General features: G+C 38.9%; 1 protein-coding gene across 1 annotated transcript in view; it reads left to right on the top strand.

The window, feature by feature from the left end:
- Window positions 1-16690, top strand: part of LOC125367023 (zinc finger protein 260-like) — a 31860-nt gene extending 15170 nt beyond the window's left edge. Inside the window, exons 2-3 of the mRNA XM_048367667.1 lie at window positions 15896-15977; window positions 16407-16690. Of these exons, the coding sequence (XP_048223624.1) occupies window positions 15896-15977; window positions 16407-16690 (366 nt within the window). The remainder of the gene's footprint in view (window positions 1-15895; window positions 15978-16406) is intronic.
- Window positions 16691-18183: the final 1493 nt, after the last annotated feature.

The following is an 18183-nucleotide window of genomic DNA, read 5'->3' as shown; positions in this document are numbered from 1 at the left end:
GTACTAAGACCCCATTCTGTACCTGACCTTACTGTAGGCCCTACTCCCCCGACCCCACCCCTTGCTTTCCAGTAAAGACCAGAAAACACCCTGGTGCAGATAGTTCTCAGAAAAACCATTAACACCCATAAGAGCGACCAGCAGAAAAGTAAAACAAGTTTTAGAGTTGCCAAAACTCCCCCACCCAGGTGTGGTTTCCAGTATCTAAAACCATGCAGCTGTGTACTATCCCACTTGCTACACCCTTATGGCTTAACCAATCAATTTTAAATGTTTTGGTTATTATTTTTGGTTAACTGACACATTCTGCGGAATGTAAGTTATGTCGCTGTTCTGCCTTAAATTTTTAAATATTTCCCTTTTCATTTTAAAAACATATTCACAGCCACAAAATGGGATTCCTGGATCACTTTTCACTGCTCTAATGTATACACTAGAATAAAATAGCAGGATTGATAGGTAGATATGCAGCATAATCCTCGTGTCAATTTAGATTTTTCAAAATCTGAAAAACTCCAAAATTTCATGTAGGAAATCTTAAGGAGATTTTTGGTGACTTGTTTTGTTGTGCCAAGTCGCGAAACCACCACCACGAAGACCACCGAGACCCAGACATTCCGAAATGCAAAAGCAAGGCAAGGCTTTATTGAAGTGAGCTGCAACTCGGGCCTCGTCCTACCCACCGACACAGTGGAGGTTAGGAGGGAGCCTAGAGCTGTGATTACACAGGGCTTATAAAGGCAAAGAACAAAGTAACAACAATCAGGTGTTCAAGCAAGCAAGATTAGGATACAGGTACAAATCTGATTGGCTCAGGGTTCAATTCTAAAATGGGGTTCACGTGGTAAAATATGGTTCATTGTTGGAGAATTAAAGTCTCCAACCAGTGGAAAAATTTAGCCCTGGCACGGTTACTCCGATGCCTCATTAGCACACTAATAGGCCCTTGGGAACACATTCCCAGTAAGGAGTTTCTGGTGTTTGTGGGCCAAAGGAAGCCACCAGTTGTTGTGAGAATCTCCTTTTCCCCCTACTTAGCAAGTCTCCCTGAGGAGACTTGCTTGACCAGCTGCCTTTAATGTCAGATTCTCACTATAAACAGAAAAGTCTCCTCACTGTTATTTTCACAAGTACTTGAAGAAGTCAAGATTGAGATAGTAGCTAGTAGATAATTATAGTTCTACCTAGGTTGTATACAGTTCCTTGCTTTGATATCAACAATCTTTGTAGTCACTACCTCCTGTAATTTAGAAAGGCATTTGTATCAAGTTCCTGCCCTCACAGTAGGAAATTTCCTCCACTTCTGTATTTGAGACAAATGTCATGCTGTATTGATCTTTTACCCTATAATTGTAAAACTGGTTTCTAACCCTATATAAACCCTGGCCCTCTTGGAATAAAGTACGCATTGGTTCACTCTCCTTGCATCCCCCGTGTCCTGATTTCGACTGCAGTTACCCAGGTTCAACAGTTCATGTGGTAAAATGGGGCCTGACTTCAAAGTCTGGCACTTCAGTTTCTGAATTTTGCCTTTCCTTTAAGGTTTTCTTCGTTTCTTTTAGCTGTTGGTCCTGTGGTTTGAATTCAGAGCTTGGGCACTATCTGTGAGCATTTGCTGTGCTCTACTTGCCTTTCCTTTAATAACTTCTTCACCTAACTAGTGAAAAGTTCCCTTACAGGGGTTTCTTAGAGAATGGTACATCCCCTCCATTGCTCTTCAGGGAGGTGGTGGTTTGGGCGGGATCAGGGTGAATGTGGATTTGGGTAGAGGAGTGAAGTTTAGGGCAGGTCTTTGTTGCTGTGAAGCTTAATCACTTGCGCTAAACCAGTCTGGTTTTGTCTTTCTGTGCTGCTTTTGAATTCCTACCTCTTCTCTGATCCTAAATGTTCCTCTCATAACTCTAGGCTACATATCTAAGGGACCTCAGACTGATCTTCCCAGACCTTATCTATTAGACTGTGCAATAAATATTTTGTCTCCCTCTCTCCTAACTGAGATCATATGTTTCTCTCTTAAAGGTTTATTGTGATTTCTGATGATCCTTTACATATAACATGATTGGGAAGGATTGTGTGGGACACTTTCATGCCTCATATTCAGTCCTCCAGGGTATGGTTTCTCCATACCTTTGTGTGTATTTGTGCTATTTCTCAAGAAAATGGAGATAGTAGGGCCTATTTGGATGCAGAGACTTCAACTTCACAGCACCTATAATAATATAAAGGAAAAATTGATAATTTCTTTCTGTAAATTACTCAGAGGCAAGAAGATAACGATCAAGTTAAAAATGGGGTGTTTCGAAAACTAGCTGTGTAGTGTAGTTTTCACTGCTCAAGATTATACTTCTGATAAGTTTATTTCTAAGTATTTTATTTTTCATACTAGTGCAAATAGAATTGATTCCACATTATTTTAAGTTGTTCATTGCTGGCGAGTGTAAGTCCAATTATTTAAAGACAAATATTATTTACTACTACTTCACTGAACTCCGTCATTGGAGTTATTATAACTCCGTTATAATTATGTTTAGTGAATCCTTGTGACTTTCTAAATAAAATACAATGCCAACTTTCGGGGACAGTGGCTATTGCCTGCAGTCCTTGCTATTTAGGAAGCTGACATCTGATGATTGAGGTTCAAAGCCACCACAAACAGGAAAGCATATGCAACTCATATCTTTAATTAACCACCAAAAAGCCAGAAATAGAGCTGCAGCTAATGTCGTAGAGCTCTAGTCTTGAATGAAAAGGTCAGGAACAGCACATAGTCCCTGAGTTCAAGCCCCAGGATGGCACAAATAAAAAGATAGTGTTGGCTACATGTAAAAATAGACTCCTTCCTATCTACATAGATATGTATGCTTACGTTGTGAAATTGACCTTGCTAGCCACTCCAGTAAAATGCACATTAAAGTTGTAAGAGTAGATATATTTATCTTGTTGCTAATCTTAGGATATAAGTACATGTGGTCTCACCCTTATGTAGGATATTGTCTATTAGTTTTTCTTTTTTAGAGACATATTATTATTAATATATATTAGTTGTACAGGGGAATTTTATGGTGACATTATAATACAAGCATGCAATTTACTTTATCGAACTCAACCATTTTGCCTCATCTCCTCTCCTTCTTAAAATAATTTCAATAGATTTCCTTGTTCTGTTGTCATAAATGTTTGTATAGTACTTTTACAGAAAGAGAATACAGTCAATATTGATTATTTGCATGTATGAGCACAAAACAATGAAACCTGCCTAAACTATTTTACAATATAATGAAGGGAGGTTGACAGGCAGTGATGCTAAAGAGAATACATTATACACATTTATGAAACTATCACAGTGAAATCTTAAGAATATAACTAATGTATACACTTTCTTTTGTTTCAATTGTGGCACTGTACTTCACTTTTTATATTCCTAAAGGCTTGCTTACTTGAACCACATCTCCACTTCCATCATTTGATTAATTTATTAAAGATTAGACTGTCACTGATTTTCCTGTCCAAGCTGGCTTTAATCCCTGATCCTCACATCTCAGCCTCCGGAAAAGCTAGAATTACAGGCATGAGCCACCAGTATATGGGTGTATTTACACTTTTTTTTGTCAGTCCTGAACACAGTCGTAGCTCTTCAGCACAAGGCTAGGACTCTACCACTTAAGCCACAGTGCCACTTCTGGTTTTTCTGGTGGTTTAATTAGAGATAGGAGTCTCACAGTCTTTCCTGCCTGGGCTGGCTTTGAACCTCGATCCTCAGATCTCAGCCTTCTGATTAGCTAGGATTACAGGCAGGAGACACAGGTGCCTGTCTGTTTACAATTTTTAAACATACATTTTACACTTAATCACTCTCACCATTTTCACAACCTCTACCACTGGTCTCACCTTCCAATACAAATGGTATATCCTGCCTTTCATTATTACTATTGTTTTAGACTTCAAAATCTATTTAATCTGATAACTGGATTCTCTCACAATAGGCACATTTTCTCCTGCCACTTACTGTCTCTTCACACATCTGATCATTTTTAATGAAAATAGAACATTTAAAATGACATAGTGTAGAGACTATGGACAGGAGTTATTTCTCAGCTTACTTAAAGATTATTGTGGAGAATTCTGCTTTTCTACAGAACTGTTCCAAGGGTCAAGCCTGAGCATGCTCAAGGCTCTTCAGGGTTTGCCCAAAAAGCTGTTTCTTCTATTGTCCTCACCACATTGAGATATTCTGCTAACTACTAGCTGATTGTTGTCTTGCTTGTGAGAGGAAAATGGGAGCCTATGAAGATGAGAGATAGTTGTCCCCACTCTTGGAAGGCAGACATCCCTGCAATTACAGCTATGGGAGGGAGCTGACTCTGTGCCTGTCCCCCACTGCTGTGTAGCATTTTTGTCCCGTCAAGTAGAATACTATGTATATTTGAGAATGAAATCAGACTTTACAGCAGTTACTTGAGGGAATCCCTGTGACATCCCAGAAGCACAAAGGATTTAATACTCACAGAAAGGGGAAGATTATTCACACTGCATCCTACTCACATTTCATCCCTTTAGACCGGCCACCATGAACCACTGTAACTAGGGATCACAGATCTCTTGTGGTAGATAAAGAAGACTCTATGTTGGAAATGAACTTTACAATTGGGGGGGGGGGGAGGGAGGGGAGTCGTAGGAAGGAAGAGACAGAAAATGTTGGAGAGGGTAATAATGTTTGACAAGAAATGTACTCATTACCTTACTGTAACCCCTCTGAACATCACCATAATAATAAAATAAAATTGAAAAAATATTTTGACTGCTCTGGTATGAATATTCACTTAAAATACATAGAATGGAAATTTAATCTCTATTGTATTAAAATTGTGATATAGTCCCTTTTGGCAAGTGTTTAATGCTGCTATAAAAAGAGTGGGAGAGAGAAAGTTGGGTCTCTTTTATCCTTTTGCCTTCTTCCATTTAAGGACATAATGATTGTGCCCTCTGGAAGGCATAACATTTACGGCACCCCCTCATAATCAGAAAATATCACCTGTCAGATGCCAGCAAACTGACCTTGAACTACCCAACTGGCCAAGAAAAATAGGCTCCCTGGCTTCCCTTATTTGTAATAATTGGTATATGTCTACGATAGTCCTAGCAGAGGATCACAATGGCTGTTCTGCCTCTCTGTTTTCATTAGATCCCATAAGTTTCCACTGAAGCAATATTTTTTCAAACATTTAATCAACCAATATGGATAAATCTCCCACTAAACACCAGGAATTTTTCTAGAGGGAAGAATAACAAATTTTAAAAATAGGCTAGGGGGACTTCAAAGTAACAAGAGATAAGCACCCGATACACCTGCTAGGGCTTGTGATGTTCCACGATGAGGAATATTCTCTTCAGATGCATTTCTTGAGTGACTCAGACCCACAGTTCCCAGTTGGGGTGTGAAGAATCAACATGGGCAACAGGTTGTTAGTGGTAGTGGGGTCTATAAAATCACAAGGCCCATACTCCATTATCGATTTATAGTCTGGAAATAGCCTGAGAGCATACAGAAAATGAAGAAAACACTAAAACTTAGTAAGAACTTCTTTTTTTTTTTTTTTTTTTTTTTAGCCAGTCCTGGGGCTTGGACTCAGGGCCTGAGCACTGTCCCTGGCTTCTTTTTGCTCAAGGCTAGCACTCTGCCACTTGAGCCACAGCACCATTTCTGGCCATTTTCTGTATATGTGGTGCTGGGGAATTGAACCTAGGGCCTCATGAATACGAGGCAGGCACTCTAGCCACTAGGCCATATCCCCAGCACCTTTGTAAGAATTTCTGAGATTTTCCAGAGCTTCTTTGATGTTCCAAGAATTTTGTGGTAAAAAGAACATCATTTTTGGCACATTAATAACCACTTGTGTTCTCCCTCTCCAAGAGACAGAAATTTCACAGAACAGTGGGGAACAAGCACATACACATCTCACCCCCATAGCTCTAATTGTAGGGATGTGTGCCTACCAAAAATAGGAACAGGTACCTCCCATCTTCCTAGGCTGTGGTTTTCCTCTCAGATATAAGACAATAATAAGCTAGTATTAGTGGAACTTCTCAGGGTGGTGAAGGCAATAGCAGCACAGCAAAAATGTCTATGTTCATGCTAAGGTTGAACTCTTGGAACAACAGCTCTGTAGGAAAACAGAATTTTCAACAACAGTCATTTATGTAACCAGAGAAATAAATTAGTCCTATCCACTGCTGCTACACTACATCATTTTACATGTTCTATTTTCAGTAATAATTATCAGATATGCAAATAGACAGTAAGTATGACAGTCAGGGGAAACGGTATCTGTCGTGAGAGAATCGAGATATCAGAATAGACAAAGACTTGAAAGTACTAAAATAATAACAAACAAGAAATACAGTCGCTATTGGAATGTGAGACAATAGTAGGGGTGTGGAAAATGGTGAAGGTGACTGAGTATATAATGTACATATAAAAAGTATATACATTATAGCCCCTCAGGAAAATGAGATCTGAAGATCAGGGATTAAAGGCAGCTTGAACAGGAAAATCAATGAGATTTAAATCTGCAATAAACTACTCAAAATGCCAGAACTGGAGGTGTCCTTTAAGTGATAGACCTCTAGCCTTGAACAAGAACAAACAAACAAACAGATAAAAAGGTCAGGGACAGTATGGAGGTCTTAAATTCAATCCCCCGGAATGCAACGAAAGAAAGTGAAAATTATACTAAACAGCTAGTGTTGAAAGTACCCCAGTTCTAACCTGATCCATATCTCCTTGCCCCTGAGGAATTTACTTTAACAGAATGAGATTACATTTTGGTACTTTACATTGTTATAGGTGCTCAGGTTAAAGTCCACACATCCAAATATGCTCTTAGGAGCTCCATTTTCATGAGTCACAGGTGAGGTCTACAGAAAGAGGAATGGAGAACCTATACCCTGGAGGACAGAATATCGAGTACACCCAATCTGTCCCAATAATATTATATATAAAGGATCATCAAAAATCACAATAAATGTTTAAGAGAGAGGCAAAGTATCTAAGATATGAGGAAAGGACACAAAGGATTTATTCCACTGTCTAATGGATGAAGGTCGGGGAAGACAAGTCTGAGGTCCCCTAGCTATGTAACCTTGAGTTACTGAGAGGAACTTTTAGGATTAGAGAAAATGGAGGAACTCAAGCCAAGGTTGGACATACAACACAAAAATACAAAAACAGACTGGTTTGGAGCAAGGCTTCAAGCCTCACATCCTCATAGACTCACCCTAAACTGCATTCCTATACCTACAACCACATTCATCCTGATCACCAGAAACTACCATCTCCTTGAAGAGCGATGGAGGTGAAGTGCCATGCTAGAAGAAATTCCTGTATGAAAACCTAGTTAGGTGAAGAAAATACTAAAGGAAAGGCAGGTAGAGTACTGCAGACACTCACAGACACTTCCATGCTCTGAGTTCAAGCCACCGAATCAACAGCAAAGAAAAGAAAGGTGAGAGAAAGGGAAAGAGGGGTGGGAGGAGAGGGAGGGTGGAGGGAGGGAGGAAGGAAGCCCTTAAAGGAAAGACAAAATTCAGGTCTGTCTTAGAAACAAAGAAATAAACAAAACCTTCTTAAGATTTCATAGATGGAAATTGAGGGTTTCTGGAAAAATAATTGTTTTAGAAGTCCAAGCTTACACAAGAAGTGTGCTGTATATCTAAGAATTATGTTATTTTATTCCACTGGATACATTAGAGCAGTAGAAAAATCCAGTGATCAATTTAGTGGCTGAGAACAATTTTTTAAAGTTTGAAGGGGGTTGCCATGTTTGAAAATTTAAGGCCAAAGAGACATAACATATTCAGCAGAACCCATTTGTTAAAAAAAAGAAAGAAAAACGAAAATAAATGCCACTTATTTCAATTAACTCATTAGAACGAAGAATTAAAAAGCCAACTGACATAATTCTCCGAGCATAGTCCGAAAGCAGGGTTTCCAGGAAGGAACTCACCTTACCCTGCAGCAGGCAGAGCAAAGCATCCAGTTTCCCCCCCCCCCCCCCCCCAACTCGAAGTACCAAGGATCTGTGACTGGCTGAACACCGGAAACAGGTCCGCTTCCTCTAGGATGGCGCTGCGCATTGTGGGAAATGTAGTTCTTTCAGCACAGAGCCACCGGAAATGCGTTTGTTGCTGTTGTTTCCCTTTGGCGCGTTCGCTTCCACGTCCACTATTGGTGTTTTCTGTCTGTAAATTCCGGTTTGTTTCTCTCTGCCTTGCTCCTCACAGTGCTCGGAATTACAGTTTTGCATTCCCAGAGTGGAGGCCACAGGAGGGGCTCCGCATCTCTAGCTGATGTCAGGTAAGAAGCGCGGTCCGGGCTCGGGAACCGAGTCTGCCCTCAGTGACCTCCTCCAGTTGGGCTTCCCGAGTGGGCGCCGCCTTCAGCCCGCGCGCCTGCCGAGGCAGAACCTGGCCGCCGGAGCTCTGCACGCAGGTTGGGTGTTGTCCTGAGCCTGAGAGCCGGGAGGTGCACGCGCTCACTCTCCCACTGAGGTTCCGTGGAGCACCCGGGTGATGGCGTTCACTTTGCCCTGCGGGACGGCGAGCAGGACGACAGTGGTAGTGAAACCGTGAAGTGTGCACGGGCCCTGTGGCTTGTCCTATTGCAGTTGTGTTTTCGGGTTCTGGGTGGTTGCTTCTGTGTTGTTTTTCTGGTCTGCTCGTGCCTTGTTAGCCTTCATAGCAGAAACAGCTTTGTCTTCACCCAGTTTCGTTCTAGAGACGATTCCACACGGTATATTGGAGTAATGTGTGATGGTCGTGTGTTTATAGAATGAAGCCTATTGGTGTTGGAAGGAGGGCATCCTGTGATAGCAATGTCCCTGCTGAAGGATGAGATCTTGTGAAGTCTGGCAAGCCCAAAAAGTAGAGAGTGAAAAGGAAGGGAAGGAAATGATCTATTTAGGTTCCCTTACCTTAAGCAAGAGTTGGTTCTACTTTGCACAAGATTCACAGGTTCTAGATCCTGTAACACTCTCAGTCACTTGGTGTTAAGAAGGTTTAGACCAACTTTAGGGAGAGAGATGAGGGGGAATGAGAAATAAGCCAGAGCCTGGATTTTAAGTGGGACATGAGGCTCTGGTTTGGGCTGGGAAGGTAAGATTCACAACTACAAGTATGCATGTAATAATACCCTAACCGTCATATTTTTAATTTAATGATCCTCCTCTTCCCACTATCATTTCTAGAACGTGATCTTTCACACTCATCCTAAATGTCCTAGGTAAGGATGTACTGATGCTAGCTCTAACATTTTTTTTTCTGTCAGTTCAGAAAGTCTTTCTAACTGTGTTTTGGCCTTAGAAGAAAAATAAGAAGAGTAAACTTAAGGCAATGCACCTTTCCAAAGGTTGTTTGATTTGAAGAGATAACACATTTCCTGAAGTTTTAGCTAGGGTTACTCATTTTGTCTGTTATGTGGAGAAGGTCAGAGGGACTAACCCCCACCCAAATATGTTACAGGGTCCCAGCAAAAGTGAGTCCAGAATACGAACAAAGTCGGGAGAATTCAAGCATTTTCACAAGCGCAGAAGCTGATCGACAAGGAACACTGGTCAGACTGGGGAGGTAACACTGTGACCCTGAACAGTCCACAAGCTGTTTCTTGGTTTTTTCTTTTTCTTTTTCTTCTTCTTCTTCTTCTTCTTCTTCTTCTTCTTCTTCTTCTTCTTCTTCTTCTTCTTCTTCTTCTTCTTCTTTTTTTTTTTGCCAATCCTGGGGCTTGGATTCCAAGGCTGAGCACTGTCCCTGACTTCATTTTTGCTTAAGGCTAGCACTCTACCATTGGAGCCCCAGCTCCATTTCTGGCTGTTTCTGTTTATGCGGTGCTGACATGCATGCAAGGCTCGCAGTCAACCGCTAAGCCACAGTCCCAGCCCTAATCTGGGGTTTATAAAGGCAAAAAACACATGCAGGTGGTTATAGATGGTTTGGCAGAGTAGGTTGCAGTTTCTAAGCAGCATAGAACAAGAAAATATGAGGCAAATTTCCAGTAGTTCTTTTGACTACCTCATTGCCTTTTTTCACAGCCTTGATCCAGAATCTTCTGTTCTTTGCCAAGAGGAACACAGAATGGATGCATCTCAGGTGAGTTGCTTTTAGTTTCTCACTTAGTTTTCCATTCCATTTTATGAACTTCATTGAGGTCCCAGATTTAAAATGAAAAAGTAGATTCAGATTGAGGAAAATGTACCTAAATAAGACAAAGATTCATTGTACATTTTGCAGCTGATAAAAATCTTACATTTTGTCTACATCACCTGCAGATTTGCTTCAGTTTGTCTCTCGGTTTTCCTGTAGTTTGAACTCAATACTTGGGCTCTGTCCTTGATCCTCTCTGGCCTCAAGGCTAGCACTTGAGCCACTGCACCATGTCAGCTTTTTTCTGTTCATGTGGTGCTGAAGGATGGAACCTAGGGATTCATGCATGCTAAGCAAGCACTGTACGGCTGAGCCCCATTTTCATCCCTACAGGTTTTTTTTTTAATGTGAGGAAAAAGTAGTCATACCTGTTACGTGATTCAATCACCCACAGGAAGTCACTTCTCTGGGAAAGTGAAGGTGGCTGGCAACTAATCAGAAATCACACCCTCACTAATAATATTAACCTGTTTTAATGAAGCTTTACTGCAGTGACTTAAACAGTGTGGTCACAAACATCTTCAAATGTTCTACAGGACTGAGTACACCATAGGTATTTAAAGTACTCTCAGAACATATTTCTTATTGGTGCCCATTTCGAATAGGAAAAGCAGTAGACTTTAGACTTGTATTTCTTCAAAAGCTCATCAGTTAAATCCCATGATTGCTTTGTGGTGTTTCTTTTACTTGAAATTTTCACCTGAACCATGCCTGCAACCTGTTTATTAGCTAGTTAATTTGAGTTTTCTGCCCAGTCTGGCTTCCAGACCGCAGCCTCCTTTGTACCTGGAGTATGATAATAATCTTGGGCCAGAGTTCTAGGTGTTGTTTTTGTTTCTTTTTAATTTTTTTCAATTAATTATTAGTTAATATTCAATTATTTATTGTCAGTGTGATGTATGGAGGGGATACAGTTTCGTATGTAAGGTAGTGAGTACATTTTTTTTTTGCCAGTCCTGGGGCTTGGACTGATGGCCTCAGCGCCCTCCCGGGCTTCTTTTTGCTCAAGGACAGCACTCTAGCACTCTAGCTTTTTCTATATATGTGTTGCTGAGGAAAAGAACCTAGGGCTTTATGTATGTGAGTCAAGCACTCTACTACTAGGCCATATTCCCAGCCCCTCTCACTTTATTTTACATATCATTTTTTAAACTTAATGTGTGTCCAGGATTGAAAATGGAATACTAGATTCAGCTTCAGCAAAACGTTCTTAAGTAAGACAAAGATATATTGTAGATTTTGTGTCTTATAAAATCTTACATTCTAAGTTGAGTACAGATTTGCTTCAGTTAGTCTGTAGACTTGTATATTTATTCATTTTACTATGCCTAAATGAAACCCTGAGCCCTGTACCTGAGCCTCTCTAGGCTCAAGGCTAGTATTCTACCACTTGAGCTACAGCACCACTTCTGGCTTTTTCTGCTTATATGGTCCTGAAAAAATCAAATCAAGGGCTTCGTGCATGCTAGGCAAGCAGTCCACCACTGAGCCACATCCCAGTTCTTTTTCTAGGTTTTTGGATGTGAGGAAGAATTGGTCACATTGTTGAGTGAGTCAACCGAAGGTACTTGAAGTACTGTCCATATAGTTCTTGTTAGTGTACATTTCCAATAGAAATGCGGTAAACTTTAGAGTTGTGTGTTTTTCAAAAGAACATTAGTTAAATCCTATGACTGTTTCGTTGTGTTTGCTTTACTTGAAACAGGCTATATTTCATTCTGTCATCTTTCTACACATTAATCCTGTTTGGCTACATTAAACCTTCATAACTATACCATTTACTGATAGTACATGTTGCTTGATTTTGGGGTCCCATGTCTGCCATCCATTTAGAACATTTCTCATCTTTCATATGAGAAGCAGTAGAGTCATTGAATATGCAGCTCTTGTTCCTCTCTATTCCAGTCTCCAGAACCATCATTCTTTTTGGCCTATGAGTTTGTTGATCCTGGAAAACTCAAGAATAGCCAATATGCCATGGTTGTTCCTTTCTATTTGCTATATTTTACTTAGGTGATTGTATTCAAGACTCATCCCCGCTGTAATGAGTAGTAATATTTTCTTTTCAATGCATTTATCTATGGTTTTATGTGTTCCTGTCTTTTCTTGGTGAGTGATTGTGAAGTGTTTCTCCAAATAGTTGTTATAGTCCGTGCTTTCCTTCTGTGGTATAGAAACCTAGAAAAAGATGTGCTGGGTCATATGTCAATGTGTTTCTATGTTTAATTCACATTATGATTGTCTATACCATCTTTGATTGTTTTACATTCCTGGCAGATGCGCACCAAAGATCATACTATTTTCACTATTTTCACATCCTTCCCAGAACTTACTAGATTTTAGGGGTTGTTGTGTTTTTTTTTTTTAAGTATGAGCATATTGACGTGTATAAAGTAGTTATTTCATTGTGATTTTGATAGTGAGAAGTTGTTGTGAAGTCATTTTCCAAGTACTTGCTTTATCCCCTGCTTTCACTGTTGTTGGGTACTAATCTTTTCTTTTTTTTTCATTTTCTGTCTTCTTTATTGGCAGTGTTGGGGCTTGAACTCGTCGCCTGGCACTGTACCAGAACTGCTCTTGCCCAAGATGAGCACTGTACCATGGGGATCACAGTGCTACTCCAAGCCCATAGTCCTAGCCATGCAAAGTGTTTTAGTTTAGTAATCTTAGAAAAATGACAGTTTGTTCAAAGTTGTCTATTAATAAAGGTGTATTCTTCTGCAAGTATCTTGATTCTATGTTTGTTACAATCTGTGGCATTCACAAATACAGAAGGGTTCATATATTACTTTCAAACACCTGTTATGTATTAGCTCTTAACTCCACTGGTAGTTTGACCATTATGTTAATAAAGAAGTATTTATGTATAGATATTTATGTATAGAAAAAGGCCATCCTTACACTGAAGCATGATGCTTCAGAAGAAGTGAAACCTGCAGAAAAATGGTTACGCTGAGATGTAGAAAACTTTATCAAAATAACCTCCATATACTATTCCAAGCATCTACTTATACTTAATATTGTCATGTCAGATTACTAGCACTTGAGAATTTTTTATCCTTTTCTTGTTCTAGCAAAGAGAAATATTCTGATGTAATAGGGGCATTGTATATTTTCTATTGCTTTCCTAGTTATCTAGTTAATATAGAGCCAATATTATTACCATGATAGTTCTTCTTTCTACCTTATAGTTAGTGGAGCAAGCTCCAAAATATTATGCAAGAAAAGCACACATATGGCACAAATTCCAGACTTGGTCTTCTCCTGACTCAGGACTAATTTCTTGATGAAAATGTGCCATTACAGAAGCCTGTATCCTTTGAAGATGTGGCTATGGATTTCAGCTGGTAGGAGTGGCAGGACCTGGACATTGCTCAGAGGACCCTGCATAGAGATGTGATGATGGAGACCTATAGCAACTTGTTGTCCTTGGGTGAGTAAAAGACACATTAATTAATTTACAGGGTCAAGTGCTTTGTTTTTAGTAAATCTATGAGTATTTATCAAAGGTGCAATGCTCTTTAGGTATATAAGATTACAGAATATGGGAAGTAGTGCATCTTTCCAAGAAAATCCTTCCCTTGATTATATTACTCCCGAGGCAATTTTATTCCATTCTTCTCATAGTCAACTAGCACCAGTTTGGCAACAGTTCTGAGAAATGTTCTGTTACCAGAGGACTATCTTCTGAAACTTATAGACATTGTGATAGATGGATATATAATCTAGAGTAGAATGTATGGTAATACTCAGTTTAAGATCTAGAAATCAGTAATTGAAAGTGGGCATTTAAAATTCAAAGTTTTTACTGGGCACTCTACTTCACACTTGTAATCCTAGCTATGGAAATCCTCATCTGCCCAAGCAAAAGATTCCTCAGGAGACTCATTTCTTCAATTAACCATAAACACCCAGTAGGCACACTGTCCTTGAATAGGGTAGAAGACTGGCCATTCCTTGAGTTCAAGGGGAAACACTGAGAAAAAAATCCAAACGTTGTATTTGTATACAAAGTCAACCATGGAGCTATTGAAAAATGAGAAACTAGAGTTTGGAGTAACCTGTATACCGGAATGTCTTGGATAATTGCAGCACCAATGTTCCAGCATAAACAATCGTTCTCCACTGTTTTTTCTTAACAGGGCACTGTGTTTCTAAGTCCAAGTTTATTATCAAGCTGGAGGAAGGTGCAGCACCATGGATGGGAGAAATCCCAGGCAAGAATTTCCCTGGTGAGTTAATGCATCCTACACAGTGCTGTTGGAGACAGAGCCCAGGTGGTAAGTTCTTGTTGAGCTGTTCTGAGCAGTAATGTTCCCTGTTCCCCTGAGCTCTGTACTTCGCAGAAAACTAGGTGTCATTTCTGGAATATCAGATTATGCAGCTGTCTGGAAATAAGGAGGACAATAAGACTGCTGACCTCTAAAGAGGAAAGTAGCTTATTCGTGGTTGTGCGATTTAGCTCCAAAGCTTTTAGTGTAGCAAGAATGATTACCTGGGTGGTGATTAGGGATATCCTTTATCATAATTGGTTCTGAAGGTCAGGAGTATCAGAAATGGAATTTTGGTGAGACATTCTGTAAGAGGTAGAGAAAGGGATTTAAAAATTCCCACATATGGCTATAGTAATTCTTAGAGAGAAGCTAGACCTGAAGAAATCTAGGCATAAATCCATACTCTTGAGAACTATTCTGCTTAGATGAAAGGCATTGATTATATAAAACACTTTTGTGATCTAAGAATTTAGAAAATATTTTTGTTCCTAACCTAATGGTTGAGGAGCCAGGCAGCCAAAATAGAAATTATTTCAAGAAACTAAGTGCAAACAATGCAACTCTGCTCCTGTAATAACACAAACATTTGTAAAAGTAACACAGGTAATGCTAAGGGTAGGTTTATGTAATCACTTATATCTATTGCTGTGAAACAATAATTGTGAAAACTGAGTAAATATTTGTTCTAATATAAAGAGAAAAAGTGAAACAAGAAATACACTACTCTGAATTGTAACATATGATTATGAGGTCCTAAATAAACTTTTGAGGACAAGTGCCTATACTACTTATGCATCAGTTCCTAGTATGGCTATTTTGAAATCTATAATAACTACATTGTTAAGAAATGTCATTATTTTTATATTTAGAAATGTTTGGATACCATTCATGTTTATTTCTTTATTTTTTGATGAATCATTTTAGATGTCCTAGAAATGGATGACTTGATTATGAGTTGCCAGGAAATTCCAGAAGAAGGGCTGTGTGAAGTAGCAATCACCAAAAGCAACCCTGTGCATGAAAGAGTGAAGTTAGTGAGAATTTTTCCTTGGAGCTCTAAACACTTGCCAGAGCTGAGTGGGAATAGTAGGGACTAGTTAGGAATGAGGACTGAGGCATCCATTACATGTCAGAATGTGATTCTCCATTGTGAGCCTGAAGAGATGCATGTTGGATCCAGGCCTGGTGTCTCTCATGTAGTTGAAAAATCCTGTAGCCATATGGAGACTTTTAGTCCACATTCTGAGAGTCCCAATGAGGAGCAGTATTTCACGGATGGTGGAGAGAAGGGACAGTATTAAGCTCAGAGACCATAATCTTTAGAAATAATTGTGTTTGTATGGAAGCAAAAAGTTATGAATGCAACAAATATGGAAAGTCCTTCAAACATGAGCCAGCACTGAAAACACATAATAGATTACACACAGGTGAAAACTTATGAATGTAATAAGTGTGGAAATTCCTTTAGGAAAATGTCATATCTTAGAAGCCATAATAGAATTCACTCAGGTGAGAGACGTCATGTATGTAACAAATGTGGAAATTCATTCAAGTTGAGGACAAATTCAAATGTACATAATAGAATTCACACAGGTGAGAAACAATATGCATGTTACCAATGTGGGAAGTCCTTCAGCTGGAGAATGCAACTAACTATCCATCAGATAAGTCATACAGGAGAGAAACCTTAAGAATGTAACACATAAGGGGGAATGAGGGACAAGGTAACAAACAGTACAAGAAATGTATCCAGTGCCTAATGTATGAAACTTTAACCTCTCTGTAATTAAGTTTGATTATATATATATATATATATATATATATATATATATATATATATATATATACACACATATATATATATATATAAATGTAACACATGTGGGAAGTATTTTGTAACGAAATCACACACTAGGGTTTATGAGAGAAGACACACAGGAGAGAAACCTTATAAATGTAACACATGTGGAAAGTCTTTCACCCTGAAAACAAACCTTAGTGTTCATGAGAGGACACATACAGGAGAGGAACCTTATAAATTTAACAAATGTGGAAAGTCTTTTGCCGAGAAATCATCCCTTAGTGTTCATGAGATAACACATACAGGAGAGAAACCTTATAAATGTAACACATGTGGAAATTCTTTTTCTGGGAAATCAAATGTTAGTGCTCATGAGATAACACATACAGGAGAAAAACCTTATAAATGTAAGACATATTGAAGGTGTTTTTCCCAGAAATCATACCTAAGTGTTCATGAGAAAACACATAAAGTAGAGAAACCTTATAATTGTAACACATGTGGAAAGTCTTTTGCCCAGAAATGAAGCGTTACTATTCATGAGCTAAAACATACAGGAGAGAAATCTTATAAATGTAACATATTTGGAAAGTCTTTTGCAACGATATCAATCATTAGTGCTCATGAGAGAACACATACAGGAGAGAGACATTATAAATGTAACACATGTGGAAAGTCTTTTAACACGTAATCAATCATTAGTGCTCACGAGAGAAAGCATACAGAAGAGAAACCTTATAAATGTAACACATGTGGAAAGTCTTTTTCTGGGAAATCAAACGTTAGTGATCATAAGAGAACATATACGGGAGAGAAACCTTATAAATGTAGTACATGTGGAAAGTCTTTTGCCCAGAAATCAAAAGTCAGTGCTCATGAGAGAACACATACAGGAGAGAAACCTTCTAAATGTATCACATGTGGAAAGTCTTTTAGCCAGAAATCAAGCGTTACTGTTACTGAGAGAACACATACAGGAGAGAAACTTTAAAAATGTAACATATGTGGAAAGTCTTTTGCCAGGAAATTATACCTAAGTGTTCACGAGTGAAACCGTACATGAGAGAATCCTTACAAATATAACACAATTGGAATGTCTTTCACCCAGAAGACATATCGTCATATTCATCAGTGAACACATAGAGAAGACAAACCTTATGAACATAACGAATGTAGAATGTTTTAAACCCACAACTCATATCTAAGTATAGAGAAGAAAATTCAAACAAGTGAAAAACTTTATCAATGGAATCATTGTAGAAAATCACTCACCTGGAGGACACAGCTTACTGTTCATGAGAAAACACATGCATGAGAGAAACATTATAGATGTAACACATGTGGACAGTTTTCATGCAGAAAACCTATCTTCCTGTTCAGCAGCGAATAAACACATGAAAGAAACATGAATGCAGCGAATTTGGAAAGTTCTTCAGAGACAGGTCATCCTTAAGGAAACATAACAGAAGTCACAAATGTGAGAAATCATATGAATTTAAAAAATTGGGGAAGTCTTTCACCTGGAAAGCACACGTATGCAAAAGAAGTTAGCAAGGAGTGTTAGAACTGTTTCAAGAAACACTTCATAATTACTCACCAACAAAAGAAAGGATCACATAAAGCAATAGATGAATGCATTGAAAGGATGAAAATATTACTACAAATTACAGCAGGGACGAACCTTGAATACAACCAGATACGTAAAATATACCAATTTGAAAGGAACAGCCATGGCATGATGTCTCTTATTGAGTGTGCAATAATCAACAAACTCATACACAAAAAGAATGATGGTTCTGGAGAATGGGATAGAGAGGAACAAGAGCTGTATATTCAATGATTCTACTGCTTCACATGTAGAAATGGAAGATGAGAAATGTTCTAGATTCATGGAAGAGATGGGAGCCCAAAATA

The sequence above is a fragment of the Perognathus longimembris genome, chromosome 18 (assembly GCF_023159225.1).
Source record: "Perognathus longimembris pacificus isolate PPM17 chromosome 18, ASM2315922v1, whole genome shotgun sequence".
Taxonomy (NCBI): domain Eukaryota; kingdom Metazoa; phylum Chordata; class Mammalia; order Rodentia; family Heteromyidae; genus Perognathus; species Perognathus longimembris.
The sequence above is the reverse complement of the archived record's forward strand: the minus strand, read 5'-3'. Positions and strand labels throughout refer to the sequence as shown.